General features: G+C 38.0%; 1 protein-coding gene across 1 annotated transcript in view; it reads left to right on the top strand.

Moving 5' to 3' along the window:
- cnksr2a (connector enhancer of kinase suppressor of Ras 2a) overlaps positions 1-16,117 on the top strand; it is a 95,543-nt gene extending 79,426 nt beyond the window's left edge. Inside the window, exons 21-24 of the mRNA XM_036124870.1 lie at positions 817-958; positions 3,795-4,019; positions 8,929-9,116; positions 14,811-16,117. Of these exons, the coding sequence (XP_035980763.1) occupies positions 817-958; positions 3,795-4,019; positions 8,929-9,116; positions 14,811-15,029 (774 nt within the window). The 3' untranslated portion in view covers positions 15,030-16,117. The remainder of the gene's footprint in view (positions 1-816; positions 959-3,794; positions 4,020-8,928; positions 9,117-14,810) is intronic.
- Positions 16,118-18,274: the final 2,157 nt, after the last annotated feature.

Raw genomic sequence — 18,274 nt, 5'->3', positions numbered from 1 at the left:
CACCTCAATCTGAACATGTTTATTAACATATCAGCTGCTCCATGCTAATAAATCATATGCTAATCTATGAAAAATACCAATGTCACTCTTCAACGCCCCAGAATATAAACTCTGATTAATTCATTAAATCCACACATGGAACAATGCCGTGAATGTAATCAGTTCTCACCATTCCACAGTCCAAACTCAGTCATTAGGCTCGTCTTGTCAGCCATGACGGTCTTTTTTTCACTTGATTCCAGAGATCAAGCTGTCAGCTTAGGTTCTTACCCGGTATGGTTGCGTACCCATTACTTCCACAAAATATTCCGGCATTTCTTCACATTAAAAAAAAATGCCTCTTCCATTTCTACAAATAAACAACTGGAAAGTAAAAGCGTTCTAGATTCTTCAGCGTTCTGTTGTTAAAATGCCCAGACAGAGGGAGAACCCTGTATTGAAGCCAAACATGGTGTTGTGTTCTATAAGATTTATTTATTTTAAAACCTGCAAGAGCAAGCAGGATTTTGGCAATGCTGAGAGCAAGCTGCTTGCAACAGGATGTGACAGAAAGGGTTTATTAAATGTTGTTATTACATGTAAAACTGTAAATAATAATTTATTTTTAAGGGTCTTCTTTTTTCAGCATTTATTTTTACCATTCCTTTGTGACATTGTAGCATCTACACTAACACAGTAAGATTATTATTATTTTTTTACTCTTTGTGAAGTTTTTGGTTGGGAACAGGAAGATCTTTGCTGCTACTTAACACCATAGAATCGTGTGGAAAGCTGCTCATGACTCCCCATTTTGTTTTTAATTGCTGTTCCATGTAGTATCGCTCCAGTCCGGCAGGGGGCAGCAGCGAGACGGGGTCCCCGGGCCGTTCTTCGTCCTCGCAGAGACGGTCCTGGCAGGACCTGATTGAGACTCCGTTAACTGAAGCTGGGTTGCACTACCTGCAAACTGGACCACTTGGTAAACTTTGGGCAATTTTAATCACATTTAGGATTGGTATTCTGTCTTTACAAGTCCAATTTATATCCATTTATATGGAATCTAATTTAGTCAAAATTTAAACCAATCAAACTCATTCTAATACAGGCATGTACCGGTAATCAGGTTCAGCTCCAACTACATACAGCCTATTTAATCCAAATTGCAGTGCATGCCAGATGGGCTGGCTGACGCAACTGAGATTTGAACGTGAGTCCTTCGAATTTAGGAATACAGTATACATAATCCTCTACGCCACAGAAGGACTATGGAATTAAATCCAAAATAAAGTTTAGTGGAGTCAAATTTAGTTGATCATTTAATTCTAAACACAAAACGTTATGTAAGTTGGCCCAGGTGATTGCACTGCTTAGCTGGGATTGACTTTGAAGGCAATCCCTCATCCAGGGCAAGCATGTGGTGACAGTGAAGAGGAAGTAGAGCAAGAACCAGGCCTAGTATAGGTATACATCTGCTGTGATTGCCTGGGGTTAAGAGGAAGACAACTCCGTATGGGAAAGAAAACAGAATACATAAAGTTAAAGGATAAAAATATTAGCCAGGACCTCCTACTTCATAAAATAACAAAACAAAGTACAATAAATAGTTTTCAGTAGTAGCTCAGTTCAATCTGGAGAGACTCACACAGACAAAAAAAGAGGCAATTACAGAGATTTGTTGACATAAATTAGAAAAAGTTATTTGGTGCTCGGACCCCGGCAGAAGACGTGAAAACTGCAAATGTCTATGAGTTTAGATTCACATTTTAGGATTAGGATTAGTGAAGTCTCCCCCTTGGTCCGGGCACATGTGGTGAAGGCCACAAGAGAGGAGTAGTCAGGAGAAACTTGTTAGTGTGAAGTAGGAGATAGGGTCGAGGAGGGTCGAGCTCAGCTGAAGGGTAGAAGAATCCATGTGTGCGGAGCCTTATAAGGAAAGTCCTGTGGGATGGTAGGATGAAGATTTGACACAGATTGGCAGGGGGCGTGGCCGCATGACCAGGTGATCAGTGGAGACAGGTGCGGTGGGGGTGAGTCTTCCAGCTTGAACTGTCTTAACTTCATTTCAGGGATTCAGTCAGAAAGGAAACAGAGCTAAATGCAGACACACTGAGCCTAGGGATATTTTCTATGGGAAGAAATAAAGAGAGGGCAAATAATGATAGCTGAAATGGCTTACCAGTGGCTATCCAGGAAAGACACTCCCAAGCACAAAATCTCAGAGAAATCCTACGATGAAGGAAAGCAAAAAGACTCCCAGAGTAAATGTTCTGCAAAATATTTTTTTTTTTCACCCTCAAAATTATCAAAACATATTGCTAGAATGCTTTTCTGTATTGCAGAAAGTCAGAAATATTCACAATCTCTGGGTAACTGATATGTTTTCTCTCCAGATCTTTAACAATATAAATCATTTGTCCTCTAAAACAGAACAATTGCAGCGGTATAACCTATAATAATCTAACTCAATTTGGAACAACTGGGCTACATAAAGCCTGTAATGGCTGCAAATGACCACATCTGCACATAATAGAAACTTTGATTTCTAAAATTCTTTGGTTCTGAAATTAAATAATCAATTAGGACTGTGGGAGAAAGCCTGAGTACCCAGAGAACCAACCCAGGCGCAGGGAGAACATGCAGAAAGGCCACAGGACTGGATTCTTACCAAGGACCTTTTTTGCTGCAGGGCAACAGTGCTACCGACTGGGCCAAAGTGCAGTCCATGTTCAGAAACTATGAACCTTCTAAAAGTTTAACATCGCAAATGAAATGTCAACGTCTCTATTGTTAGGGGAGGATGAGCTGCATGTGAATTTAGCTTTGCAGAGCAGCGCTTACCTACAGCAGAGGAGCTGAGAACTTCTCAGTCACTCGCTTTGAATTGAGAAAGCACTTCAGGTGAAGAGCAAAACATTCTCACCAAAAATAACTCATGTTGTTTAGTTTTTTAAACTTTTTAGGATATATCAACATGGTACCAAAAACAATCCTATATTTCTTTTTTTTAAATATTCCTTCAATACAATTTGATGCTTTATGTCTGCTATTATTACACAGATGTGTATGGGGATTTACTAATGTATAGATCAAGCATAATTTTAATTTCTCTGCTCATTTAGAGATTTATTACAAGAAACATTTACATTAATTGCATACTAATAACAAAAGACCATATTGCAGAAAAAAATCATACTCTTTACTATAGGTAGTGCAACTAATATAAATAACGTATAAATTATCTTCCTGCATTGTATATTAGTTTCAATTATGCTGCTGAAATTGTTTACATTCATGTAAATGTATTAATAGTCTGTATGATATGCATGTGTAATTTTTCATAAACCACCCTTTTTAGAACTATGTAAAATAAAAACAGGCTGGTAAAAAAAACATTTTAAACATTTTTTTTGTTTAATTTAAAGCAGCAGCACTTTTGTACACATTTATTTGAGAAAGTCCACATAGGTCTGTTTGAATTTTTTTATACAAAGTTTGCATAAAATTTGTTTCCTTAAGAAAACCTCCAACCATTTTTATGTACAGGAGCTCATAAGACTTTTCTGTTTCTTGATCTTATTAGTTTTTTTGTTAGTTTACTGAGACAAGAAGTAATTGGTGTCTTTCTAAAATATGATTGATAATCCTGGATGTTGCATTTTAGAAAATTTTCAGTTGATTTCGGGATGGTTCCCGGCAACCCTGTCGAGACGTATCACAAAAGAACTTGTGCAAGTTTTTATTTTCGTTCCTTTTTAAAAAAAGAATTGAGTCGTGCTGCATTGGTCACTTTTGTTCTCCTTAATTCTCCGTCACAGAGGACGCCGTCTTCGCCGAGCCAGGCTTGGTAGGCAGTTCCATGATGGCTGGAGCCGTCTACACTCTTCCTCCACAGAGGAACATCCCGTTGCCAGTGGCGATGCAGAGGCTGATTCCCATGGCAACCAAGGGAGGGAAACCCCGCAGTTTCACGCTGCCGCGCGACAGCAACCTGCACACACTCCTCGCACCGCCTATGAAAGAAGAGCAACACGCACATAACTGTGAGTTCAGTACGGCACACATTTATAAAAAACACACGACAAAAGCTGAAAAATAATTACATTCACATTTGTTTATATATTTTAAACATGTTTAAGGAATGAATAAATGATATCTGCTGTAATACTGTAAGGATACAGAGGAATTGTTATAGAGTAAATCAAATGCTGTAAGTACTGTGCAAAAAAATAACGGTTGAATTTGTTTTTGTTATACTTCTTTCAGTAAAGATGCATACAAATTTATATTTTTTTCTTGCTTTTTTTACTTACCAAAGAATACTTTATTCAATTTCTGGAATTTATTCAATGTTCTTTTTTTTTAATGTTCTAAAATTAAACAAGTGCAAACTGTAGAGCTGCCTCGAGATTTTTTTTCGATAAATAAAGTAGCATAAGCAGGCATAACCAATGGTTTATACAAGAAAATAACCACTTGAGCTTGTTCAGCATTGACGTATAAAGACATTTTTAATAAGGATGTGGCCATATTTAAGAATAACAAAATGCTTAATTCACTTTTGAGCTGTTTTATATCAATAAACTGATGTCCTAGCTATACCTGAATGCAGCACACACAGCTGCTGCCTCTAAAGAATGCTATAGGGGTCTGAAAAGTGCAGCAGTGGTCGCTACGGAGGCACATTTATTTTTTATTTTTATTTTTTTTTGACAGAGCTGTTTTTACACCTCACAGTGGCCGAGGTACTGGTAGTTTTTCCAAATTATTTAATTATTAAAATTATTAAAACTTTTGAACCAATAGCAATACGGCTTCAAAATTCAATGTAAGAACACCATTTAACCCTAGGAGGGTGCCACACTTACGATGTTAGATACAAAAGCAGGATTTAAAAAATATGCACTAATTTGTCAAAAAATAATAACCAGGATATGTAGATAGAAGTATAAGACAACCATGTTAACAGTTTATTGGGGAGGAAAAGGTTGATGTTAGGGATGAGTTACCCTTTAATGCAGAGAAGCAGCATTTAGTTCCTATGCTCCACTTATCTGGAACAAACGTTCAGAAAACTGTAAAAGTGCTGAAAGCCTGAGTTCCTTTAAATCAAGATTAAAAACACATTTGTTTAGGATTGCCTTTTACTATTCTAGTTAAACTGGTAACTTAAACGTCATTAGTTTAAATTTGTAGTCAAACTATTTTCAAAATCCTTGATATTTGCTTTTAGTTTCCATTTTCCTGTGTTTTATTTTGTTTAAAATTTTCTACATTTTATTCCAACTGTTTTTTTACTTGCTTTTATTCTGTTTTTATTTTCTTATATTTTAATCATGTAAAGCACTTTGCATTGTCCTTGTACTGAAATTTGCTATACAAATGAATTTGCCTTGCCTTTAAGGTCCTTGTTTCCAACCAAGGTTAGTTTCACCTCCTACAAGAGTATGAAATTATGATTTCATTTCAAAATGGTGCCTGAACCAAACAAGAGATGCTGGTGAAGATTCTCAGTCATCCAGGTCATGGTCATAACAAAAAAAAAAAGTAAAAATTCTCAGTCATAAGTCAACAAGTCCAGTTGCTTTGTTTTTTACATTTTTTTGGAACAAACAAGAGATAAAAGGAGCTGTAGAAAGAGAAATAAACCAAAAAAAAATGGTTTCAGACTGATCTAGATGGCAGTTTTATGTGCCCTAAAACTATATTTTAGAAAATATATTGCTTTTCATTGTCAGAATAAAAAGCTAATATTAAAACTAAAGGATGAATTTGGTGTCTGCAGAACAGTGATGTGGACTAGTGAAAGCTTCACAACGTGGAACGGTATTACAAGCCTTAACCACCCAGCACCATAAAAAGCCAGTCATTGATTTTTATGTTACCTAAAGTGCTTATTAACCTTGTGTAAAAGATGAGAGATTTAAATCACATGAGCTGCTTGGCAGGTTGATAGTTTTTTTTAGGATTTTGGCAACATTCCTGCAGCTCCTCAGTGAATCCAGGCTTTCTCCTTCTTAAAATCATTTTTAAACAATGACGGTGGTTATAAACTATATCCACCGTATTTTTGATAATGTAATATTAGTACCTGTGTTTAATTCTTCAACATTTTCAAAAACTACAGTCGTTGAATTTTAGTGTCAACGTGGGCTTTATCTTCTAGTTTTAAACATGCAGTCAAAAGAGAGGAAGAGTAAGCTGGTTGAATAAACTGCTTTCCTGAATCTCTAAAACATTAAACATGATTTTTTAAAGAAACATTAAAATGTTGTCGTACTACTTTTGTTGGTGCTTAAAACAATGGTTTTAGAGTTTTAAATATCAGGGCAAAAATAAAAGTTAAGGAACATTAACCAGGTTCTAAATTATCTTACTTTAAAGGTGCATGGTGCAAGTTTTGCAATTCAACATAATTTATTTTCTTTCCCATACATACCTTTACTATTTACCGGCATGTAAACTTAGCTTTCCTCTATTTACCGCAGTTGCCTCTATAGGCAATTTAATGTTTGTTACTGGTCTCACAACCAGACACCGTTTAGATGTGTTTATGGTGTTTTTATGTTTTCATGATGTAAAGCACTGCTGAAATGTGCTACACAAATAAACTTGACTTGACTTATGCTCCTTTAACACAACAGAGACTCTCAGCAGATTCCACACTGTCACTATTTTTCCAACTTGATCCCAATAAAGAAATTTAAAAGAAATTATGTGCTTCCCACATTGAAACACTTTTAGCAGCAAGAACTCTGATTTTATTGGTCTCTTATATTGTTTTGAAGGAATTTAGGGAGACTGTTCTTCATGTTGCTTGAGATTTTTTTTTTATGATCCCATCAGAGCATTATTATCAGGTTGAAGTCTGGATTATAACTGGGCCATGACAACACCTCCTGTTATTTTCTTCTTCAGCCATTTTGTTGCAGATTTGTTGCTGTGTTAGGATTCATTGTCCTGTTGATGACCCAGCTGGCTTTATTTTTTACTTGACACACATCAGCGAGATCCATGCAGCTAGATTACATCATTTTGTCTACCACGCCCCTCTGAGCAGCCAAAAGTTTCTACTTCACCTAGGAAAATGCCTTAGACTTTGCACAAAGGGGAGATCATGGTCAACTGCAAGGTGCCCAGGTCCTGGTCCTGTGAAACGAGCCTGAAATCATCAATCTCACCACCACCATCCTTAAAAGTTGGTATGAGGTGTTTGTGTTGATATGGCCAGATAGATCCACTGTAGTTACATCCTTCCAAAGGGCATCGTACCAGACGTCCTCCGGTGATGATTTGTCCACCTTGCAGCCGTCGCATCGACCATGAACTTCACTGTATAACAACATTCTAGAGTCAAATATGAGGCTGTTTGTCACCAACATGGCTGATCCCCTCTAAAAGCAGTTGAATCATGGGTTGTACTTATTTGTTCATACTAAGCTTTTATATTTACCATATAATGTAGAACAGATTACTGGATCAATGTGTGCTTCTGTGCTTGTTTGTCTCTATTGTTGTGTCTCTGCTCTGTCTTCTCTAACCCCCAGTCGGTCGAGGCAGCTGACCGTTCATACTGAGCTTGGTTCTGGTTCTGCTGGAGGTTTTTCCTTCCCGGTAAAGGGGAGTTTTTCTTTCCACTGTCGCTTCATGCATGCTCAGTATGAGGGATTGCTGCAAAGCCATCAACAATGCAGACGACTGTCCACTGTGGCTCTACGCTCTTTCAGGAGGAGTGAATGCTGCTTGGAGAGACTTGATGCAACCTGCTGGGTTTCCTTAGATATGATTTTTTTTTTTTTTAGACCAATCTGTATAATCTGATTGAATTTGACTTTGGAAAGTGCCTTGAGATGACATGTTTCATAAATTGGCAGTATATAAATAAAATTGAATTTAATATTTGGATTTTGTCTTTGCGTGTGTGTCATAAGTAAAGACCAGTTAAAAACCATTGTGGGTTTTTGTAGCTTGGACAATAATTTTAGAACCTGGATAAGACCTGCTAATGTCCTGACTCCTGAAATCCTTGCTGTATGCTTTTCCTTCAGCCATGATCCAACTGTACACCTATCTGGTGGTTTTTAAAATTGATAGCAGCACTGATCACATCAGACAGCAGATGTCTGGATTGTGTTTTTTAAACCACCGCGAAAATGTAATGTAAAACAACTCTTTGGAAGTGGTTTTGTTCATTTCCATCATCTTTTAATTTGCAGCATTAATTTCCCTAAGATTTGCTCCTGATTATGTGCAGCTTGAGTAAAGACCAAGTTTCTTCATTCTTTCTTCATCAGACTATTTTCACCACTTCAAACACATCATAGTGCGGACAAAGATAAAGTAGCTTCCTGCACTTCCTGTTTTTCTGCATTGGCTTGTACATGTTCTACTCGTTGTTGTCTCTGTAAGAGTCCAACAGAAGAAAGGAGAGAGAGGAAGTCTATTTTATGTTGATTAACAACCAAAAGACTGAAATATATTTTTTAAGGTCGATGTTACTAGCTGTGCCAGATCCAGAAATGCTCTCAAACAGACATGTATCCATTTAAGTCACCATCAGTATCCATTAACACACTCTGCACTCACGCGCCGTTGTAATGAGGCTAATGAGACGGCGGTGCTCTGGTTGCCAAGATAAGGCCGGCGGCAGAAGGGAAGTGTCAGACTAAAATAGTAAATAAGGCTGTTTTTTGTAATCAGGAGATATACATATGAGAGCTTTTTTTTTTGACAAACCGACTGAACAATAAATACGGATGTGGAGGAGGAAGTAATACTGCCACAGATTAGAGAATGTCCCTGAGCTTGTCAGAAGAAGGCTTTGTTGTCGTTAATAATCAAACAAGCAGGATGTTACACTGAGTAGAATATGATCTGCTGTTGTGCTCTGGGCGATCTCAGACCTAACCTCCATGGACCAAGATTCAAACATCTTTTTTTTCTGTATTAAAGGTGGCAGCGAAGGTGCATCCCTGGGCGACCTGTTTCGTGCTTGCGAACAGGGGGGAGTCTGCCCTTTAGGGCGGGGATCAGAAGCCAAGGGCCAAACAGAGTTCAGGCAGTCCTTCCTCCGGCGAGCCGCAGATCCTCAGCTCAATGACCGCCTGCACCGCCTCCGCATACTGACCTCCACGCTAAAGGTGCGTCCTCTTCAGCATTAACATAGAAATGTGAAGAGAAACTGTATAAGCACAGCTGCTGGAACTGTAGAAGGTCTGAAACATTGTTTGTATATTATTCTTTGCACGCGCAGACTGAATCGCAAAGAAACATACAGCGTACGATAACTCTTAAAAGAACCCAACTCAGTCCAATGCTAAAAGGAATTGCAGTGATTAAGTACCCATGTGAATAAATAACCATTCACAGCAGTAATTAACTATTTCCACAAATCGGAGGAAATTGGCCCAATTATAATCATATTTTTCTACAGAATGCTCAATCTAAGCCTGTTGAGAACTATACTTTTACATATTTACATATCTGACAAAAACTTAAGACATTTTTATTTGTTTTTTTTTAATCAACGTGTCCTACATTTCTTATGCATCAGAAGCGACATATTAATGGATTTAAGACACTATAGCTCACAAGCCTTTCTGTGAACTTCAAAACGCTGTTCATTCAAAGCAAAACACAAAAGTGCTTTTAAAAGGGCCAGTGAAATGTAAATGTCTGTGTGCAAAGAACAAAACCAGAAGCGAGGAAATAAGCATGTGATCCTGTGCAATTTTAAAGTATGCTTTTTTTCTATGAATATATTGAATTAAGTCTTTACTATTTGGGTGAAAATATATTACAAAAATTAAAATGTTAGTGCTAATGTTTTCCTAAAAAACTCTTAAAAGTAATATTATCTTACTAGTGAAAAAAGCTAAAATTAGCTCTGATGTTAACCTAGTTAATGTTTAAGAGTTTGTTGAATAAATAATGTAGTAGTGTAACTCACCCCAAAATAAACTTCTTTTGCAGATAAAATGTATAAACTGGGCCTAAGGGTGCTATAGATTTGTTGAGTTTTTTTCACAACAAATGTCTTGGTTATCAACTTCATTAAATGACCTAATGCAGACAGGGTCTTGTTGAAACCTTCTTACTCAGAGATTAGATTCAAATTCAGAACCTTGCCATTGAATCAAAGGCTGACTTGCATGGTAAAACAATATATTTTTGCGTATTTTGTACAGACAGATTAACTAAATTCCACATGCACATCCTGCTTCTTAAAAGTTAAACTTTTCTTTTTTGTTCAGCTAAGATCAATGATTTGGTTCATTTTGTCATTTTTACACTGATTGATCACATAAGAAAAATGATATGATCATTTGTACTTCACATTAAGGAAATAGATGACTTTGACCTAAACATGCACATGGATAGATATGTACAGTACTCTATATGCATATATTATCTGACTCTGATATGAAGATAAACATGAGCACATTCTGATAAATGTCTGTCCTGTTTCATACCTCTCACATCTTTTTGCTTTTGGTTTTCATCAATCTGACAAATATCTGTGGCTTCCTGTTGTCTGAATGGCGTAAATACTTCTGGCCTAAATGACTCTGTATTGTCTGTACCTTTGATTATTTTTGGTGGTGGCATAATAGTTTTGTCATTTACTGCTCCAGAAATTCTTTTTGTTTTTAAGCATCTGTCGCTTTGGCTGTCTCAATCAAATAACTTCATCGTTTGCTCCCTGTCTGGTGTCTTTGAATGGATAATACCAAGCTTTGGGGAGCATTTGGTTGAAAATATTGTATCGTGATAACGGTGACCCTGATAGACAGTCAGACATCTTTTATACCCAGCTTTCTGAAAAGAATAAAGCTGCTGGTTTGGACATTTCAACATATCCTACAGTGGTTGCTGTGGAAACAGAAAGGACATGCACATGCTCTCTGTTTCTTCTTGTCTATGATCAGTGTACAAAAACAGATGGATACAGTCTAGATGAGAAGTGGAGAGAAACAGAATATTTCTGTTGAGGCAGATCAGGAATATAACAGAGATGGATTGCCATTCTTTTACTGCTCCCTTTAACTGATCTAATTTACTCATAAATGTTATTTTTACGTTTTATATCCGTTTACAATTTGAGCCTTAGTGACAAAAAATGTTCAGCTATTTTTAACTATCTGTAAATATGTAAACATACATTGATATCTTGGCTATTTATGACCAATATTACAAGAAACACCCTCCCATAGAAGAAGAAACGTTTTTCAAGTTTAAATACTATTATTAGACGTTATTATTTCTAATATTTAAAGGCTTCTTCAGTGCTATGAATTTCTATAATGGCCCTTGATATGCAGGGTCACTGAGTGAAGTATTATTCATAAAGTCTTAAACCCTAACCTACTTTTTAAGTTGGGTTTGCTACAGTGGTCAATGTCTTACTTGTCGGAGACTTCCAGGGAATCACAGTTTTAGAGAAAATGCTCATGGGGAGGTAATCGAGAGAAATATCAAACAACTGAATCTCAAGTCAATTGTTCAACACAACAGTTCTTCTGGTATTTTTTAAACTGAACAATGTTTTATGTTGCTACAAAATGTGCCTTGCAGTATAAATCCTATTCTATCTTATTGCTGATCATTTGGGACAGGCAGAATTTGACCCATTTTGCTTAATAATCACAAATTCTACTGTCTGCAGGTGATGTTTTAGGATTAGATAGGTGGATTTTGTTACACACAGCTATCATCTTAAATTCAGTGTGCTTAATGTACAAAGTTATGATTGTTGTACATATAGTAATAAAATAAAGAAAATAACTTTCCCATGAAAAAAATATGAAGTGTAAAACAATACCTACCAAAAAAGTTATATCAAAGACAATAGTTTACATTCTTCTCATCAGTGCAATTTTGCTCAAGGGTCTGCAGTCTTCCCTGTTCTAAGCAGCTCTTTAATGAGCAATACGAGATATTTCATGACTAGGTGGTCACTGTCTGTAGACCAAAACAAGATGTGCAACAAGTCCCACCTTTCTCTACCTCTGCTCTACTTCAACCCAGCACCCATTCTGCCCACCCCACACAGCAAAACAGCATCACTTTTCAGAGGGACATGTCTAGTGAAGAAGTAAGTAACTCATAACTTTATAATTCTGTTAGCAAAAGAACAATTTGATCCACTGGGCGTGTACTCCACCATTTTGTGCCTAGGTGTGGCATTTTACGGGCAGGGAGGGGCTAACCCTGAGTGGCAGCTGTTCACATGCACATACATACACGTCCGGCCTGGCTATGTAAACAAGAGATTGGAGAACAACACTGAGTGTCTAAAAAGACAACTTTAGTTCTTCACAAAGCAATTTTTTTAGTTCTTTGTATCTGAAATAATGAAATTTTGCTTATTGCAACTTTTGTAGTTGTTAGCCTGACTAGCGGTAAGCTTAAGTAGGTCAGAAATTGTTAGGTTTAAGATAGGGTGACCTGACGTCGCCAATTTCCAGGGAGAGGTTGTCCAAAATGGGGATTGCTGTCTCCAAAAAAATTCCCCAATTTGAGCATTTTATGAATGAGAAATTAAAAAAGGTTTGTGGAACAAAAGCTGTTAAGGGACCTGGTCGCGCTGCTGTTAGTGTTAGAAGCAGAGTAGTAGTATAAGAGCTGAGTGTGCTCCTCAACAACCAACCAAGCTGTCAGTTTACAAAGCCTGAACAGCTATTAGCTCGGAAAACTATTAGAATCAGCATATTTTACCATGTGTAGCATTTATTGATGCATAGCTGTTAGCCCAATTAGCCTAACTAGCTGAGTACAGCTAAGCAGATAGGCTTGCCAACTTCACCGGAGGTGGGGTGGGGTGGATGTGGGGGTTGAAAAGCTTTATCTGTTGGAAACTCAGAAGCAACACTGCACCATTCTATTTCAACATGACTTTATCAAGAATGAAGAAGTTTTATTGTCATTATCTATTACCATAATGACATTTTTGGTGAGGCAGACACCGCCTCACAATGTACATATTGATTATTCAGGTTTAGGTAACTAAGAACTTGGAAATGCAATTGCAGGCTGCAATCAAAACATGGGACAAAGCTCCTCCACCAAGGGCACTTCTTTTTGGCTAAAAAACAGGACATCCCAGGTAACACGGGACAGTTGGGAACCCAAGCTAAATGCCTAAGTAACAGTTAGCTTGAGTAATAGTTAGCATAATTAGCTATTGGCTCGTTAAGAAACTGTTTGCTTTATGTTGTATTCAATTTGTCAAACCCAACTTTGGCACATGTGGTTGCAAGTTGCAAAAACAGTAACATTGCCTGCAAGATGAACTCTCACTGTATTTGTGCATTCACAAACAGATGAGATTCCACCATGTACCGCGCATGTCTGAACTAAAAACAGCTCGGACCAATCACGTTGCATTATTGTGGTTTAAGGCGGGACATACTGGTGCAACCAAAGCAAGAGCTGACAAGCCCACAGCCGGACCAACATAAACAGGACTCATGCGTTGCTGCTGCTATCACATCTGTTTAGTAAGAATCCACAACTTCTTCTTTTCTAGTAGAACAGCAAGTAGTTCATTGACTTGCTTGCCTTCTTGTGGTTTCACATGACAGCTGCTGCTTATGTTTTAATTTGATACAGTGATTGGCTAGAACCATACTTTGGTAGTCGGGCACTAGCTGTCGCTTCACCCAATCAGCTTGGAGAGCTGTGCTGGCAGAACTCTCCGAGCTTTTCCCCAAACGGATTAGATGGTTGCAGTCCCAGGTTGGTAATGTACAGAACGGAGAGTGCTACACATTATCAAGCTGGCTGGCCAGGTTAGGAAAACAGTAGCATTTACTAATTGTTCTGGTGGCTAGCTGATACTAACAACAAAAGTCAACACTGAAAAATGAGTAATTTTGATAACTGTAGGCCTATACGTAAAGATCTTACCGCACAGTGTGCGCCACCAGTTTAAAGATAACCAAACCAGAAGTGCAAACAATTTATATCAGTCACCTTCATTAGATTTAAGATACTTACAGTACAGCAAAATTAGAAACTTGCTTGTTGAGCTCCGATTTGTCCGCATGGAAATCCAAAATGACCAGGTGCTGACGCACATCCGTCTGGGAGCTCAAAATCCAACTTCTGAGTACCAAGAAAAAGCATGAGTTGTAGCTGTTTGTATGAGTAGTTGCCTGCTAAATCATCTGTTAGCTTGAGTTCTCTATGAGAGGTTTTTTTCTTGGTTCAACAAATTAAATCAGTTTGAATGCCGTCGTCTTTAGGTAGAATACTAACTAATCAAAAATATACTACATAACATAACTTTTACCAGTTTTAACTTTTTCATTACTTTGCTGGGTAAAATAGAAAAAATAGGCTGATGGTATAGGCTACTGAAATTAAATTTAACGTTAAAGTTAAAGTAATTTATTAAACTGCCAAAATCTCACATATAATCATTCTCTGTATTATTAAAGCTCCATGTTTAGCTTCATTTAGTCTTACTTATGCCTCTGAATCTAAAACTAAGTGTGTAACTCAGCTTATTTATACTTTTTGTATTTAAATGTGTCCTAAAAAGGCATCAAGTATTGAGTATAACTTGTAAGTATACCTTGAGTGTAACAATTATTATATAATTTTTAAGAAAACATATGTGTGATAATTAAAAGGATACTTAAGACACTGCAGTCAAAGTCACTCAGCTGCCCCACCCCCGTCAGGCATTTACTTTAATCTCCAGTCTCCCCAAATCTAAGTGTATCCAGTCACGTCTGTGTCCTTCTTTTCATGTGTGTACGTTTGTCAGAGTAGTGGCAACGGAAACTTTAAAAGTGATCCACCCCTCCTGTGTTTCTGCATCCTCATAGGACAGGGAGGGGGAGCTAGCGCTGATTGACAGGCTGCTGGCCAATCCCCAGCTGTCGTCGGCAGAGTTCCAGGAGTGGAAGAGAGCCTATCAGGAGCTGTTCACTCAGGAGCAGAACTCAGCTGCTGAACCTGAACCAGACCCCGAACCCGCTGATCCGGGGCCGCCCCTCACCCCCTCGCTGTCCCACACACACTCCTACATCGAGACGCACGTCTGAAAACGAACACAGAAAATCAACTGGTTCTACATACGATTAATCAGGGGAAGGTGTCATAGGCCATCAGGTAGTGACAGACCGAGTCGAGTTTTCAGCTGACTCGGTGTAATAAGTTCACTACGACAGATTACTGAGGAGCCCCTCGTGTCACTTGACTTAACAACCTGTGGGGTTGTGAGCGCTCCGGCTGACGGCAGGCAAGACAGTGTGCTAATTCTTGAGTATTACTTGTTAGCTTGTGTGCTCTGTACCTAGAATACTCTCCTTGGAAATGCCATTCAAAGAACTCATCGTCATTTTCCGTGGATGACTTTTTCAATCATCTCCATGAAAAGTAAAATCACAGAATGTATCTTTACTCATCCTGCTTGTTGTGCCATGTTTACACTGAGTGCACAGTGTCTCATAGCCAGTAAGTTGACATGCTTTTTACTCCATAAGCCTTATACTTGATAATATTGATATTGACTGTACAGTGAGTGTTACAGCTGACCACAAGTTTTTTTTTGTTTTGTTTTGTTTTTTAACTCAGTGTTCTTGTTTATTCATGTAGATTTAGAGGCTTTTGTTGGTGCAGATTTTGTAGAAATATGTACAGTGCTGGGCTGGACCTGAAGCATGCACCCTCCTTCTGGAACAGGAGCCATTTAAGAGAAAAATCCACCCTGAAGTAGTTTAACACAGCTTTTAAACAAACTAAATTTTCTATTAAAAATAACAAGCAGCTGAATGCAATTTCTGCTGTATATTCACCACTACTGAATCTACTGAATGATAACACGAACATGTATTTTGATCTACAGAGTAAGAGCCCGCCATATTAAATCATAATGTATGTATGGCACAGATCTTGGATATATAACAAAATTATTTAATAAATTATTATTTATTAAATTATATAACAAAGTCATTTGTACCCTGATGTTTCAGCTGATGGAAAAATATTTTCTGCATAAATATAAACAAAAATTTAGTTAGCTATAATTAAAAATATTATAATCATCAGAAAATCTGATTAGGATTCTTGATGTTTTTTACACAATAAGTAATCCTGAATGTATTTAAACCAAAAAGTATATCTTTTATCACAAAATTTTACTGTGAAAAAATATATATTTTGAAAAACATGGAGTGCAGTAAATTTAGATATTTAGTGCCTTTAAACGGCATATACTTTGATCATTTTCACATTTTGTCACATCGCAACCACAAAATTCAATGTGTTTTCTTGTCATTTAATGTTATAGGCCAACGCAATGTAGTGCACATGTCATGGTTTGTGACAGTGAAGTATCCTAGTGCAGAGAGTGTCTGTGGCAAAGAGTTTTGATAATGAAGAAAAATAAGAAACCTTACATGTACAGGCACAGGGAGAGCAGGCAATGGAACACAAGAAATAAAATTGGCATGGAATGGTCAGCCAAACAGAATCTAGAGCAGAACCACAGAAGAATCCAGCAATGATGACCAGTGAGCTTAAATACAGGAGAAGAGGTGGAGAAATGACAAGCAAACGAAGAGCTAATCAGATGATATGTGGAGCAACTAAAGCCAAATGAAGGCAGGACAGCTGAGGGAGGGAGACTAGTTAACAGAGGGAGCTGACTTATGAACTAAAAACCAAGGGGAAAAGATAAGAAGAGAACCAAAAGAAAGACATCTAATAAAATCTGTAAGCAGTGTTGCGTGTCATAACCGTGGGCATTCAGCATCGCCACCACTTCACCTCCAGCAATCCAGCCACTCAATTCTGCATTTTCCACCTGGCAGTACCGTAAGCAAGCCTTGATATTAAGTTCAGTCAGGCTCGGTAGAACTCTTGAGATTTTCTCACAATTTGGGTAAGCTCACTTACTAATGGAAGCTGTAGTCACTTTCTGTTGGGTGATTAATGACAACTTCCTGCATTTTTAAAATGTCATTTGAAATGGTTGTCTGTTCTCAGACAAAGTTTGAAACTCCTAAAGAGTGTTATGGGTGATTTTATACAGAAACCTGTGATTTTGTTCTCAGTGGGTGTGGCTAAAGTGATGTCATCGATTGGCAGTCACCCACGAAGAAACACAACATTTGGTGTGGACAAAGATCAATCATCTCCAGTTTGGAGCAAATTGGATCATGCTTGAGTGATGGAGAAGTAACGAATGGCGATATTTGTAACTTTACCACGGCCCACCCTCGGTCACTGTTCACAGTGATATTCAGGATTAGCTGTGCACCAGACACAGGTTGAAACTTCTGAGTCTAAGTAAAAGGAGGAAACATGTCACCTCCTGTTCTAAGTGGGCAGGGCTGAAGTGATGTCAGAAACTGACCATGTGAATGTGCCTAGCAGTGGTCTGTTATGACACACAGAATATTTGGTACAGCTTTGACCTCATGGGTGGAAGTTATTACATGATCTTCTTTTATGGCAAGAAGTCAGATTTCGAAGTGTGGCCACACCCCCATTAGCTTTGATGGAGCAAAAGGCTTTAAGTTGAAAGCTGTGGGATGAGATCCCTCAGGTAGAACATGTAAAAGAGACAAAAGGACAGCTTTGATCCAAAATGGCCGACGTCCTGTGGGGTTTGGACCATGGCTCCAAAATACTTTTTTGTAGTTCTTAAGAAGTTATATTTGTGTGAATATAAATGTGAATTCCATAATCCTCTGTAAAAGCATGGCTTGGGGCTGTTTGTTTTAATACTTCTAGCGGGCGCTGTGAAGGTATTTTGCTATGCCCACAGAACTTTTGCATGAATATATTTTAGGTATTGGATTAATAGCAGTCACCTTCAATTTGGTGCAGATCAGATGATAAATCTGGAAATTGGAGCCAAACGTATGGCCATGGCGTGACATCTGATTTGGCCATGCTGCCACACCCACACCCTCAGGACAAAACTCTCAGGACATCTATTCTTTCCAACCCGTCTTCTGTCCCTGGACACAGTTCAAACATTGACCTTCTAAAATCATACATTAGACTTCCTGTTCTCGCAGGGCATGACTTGAGTGAAGGCACCTTTTAATCATTGAGACTTTTTGGAGACCAGATGTGGATCAGCCTCATGTCAAGGTTTCATGTCTGTGACTTTCTTGGTAGAAGCTGTAACAAATTAGATTTTCATGGAGAGATGTCAAACTTTGTCTTGCCCCACCCCTTAGGCACAAGGAATCTGCATTTTGATAGCTTTGGATCCCCCACGCCTTATGAGTAAACACACCGAATGTCAAGCTAATCGATCAAAACGTCTAGGCCA

This window comes from Fundulus heteroclitus, chromosome 21 (genome assembly GCF_011125445.2).
Source record: "Fundulus heteroclitus isolate FHET01 chromosome 21, MU-UCD_Fhet_4.1, whole genome shotgun sequence".
In the NCBI taxonomy this organism is placed as follows: Eukaryota; Metazoa; Chordata; class Actinopteri; order Cyprinodontiformes; family Fundulidae; genus Fundulus; species Fundulus heteroclitus.
This window is presented reverse-complemented; position numbering and strand designations above follow the sequence as displayed.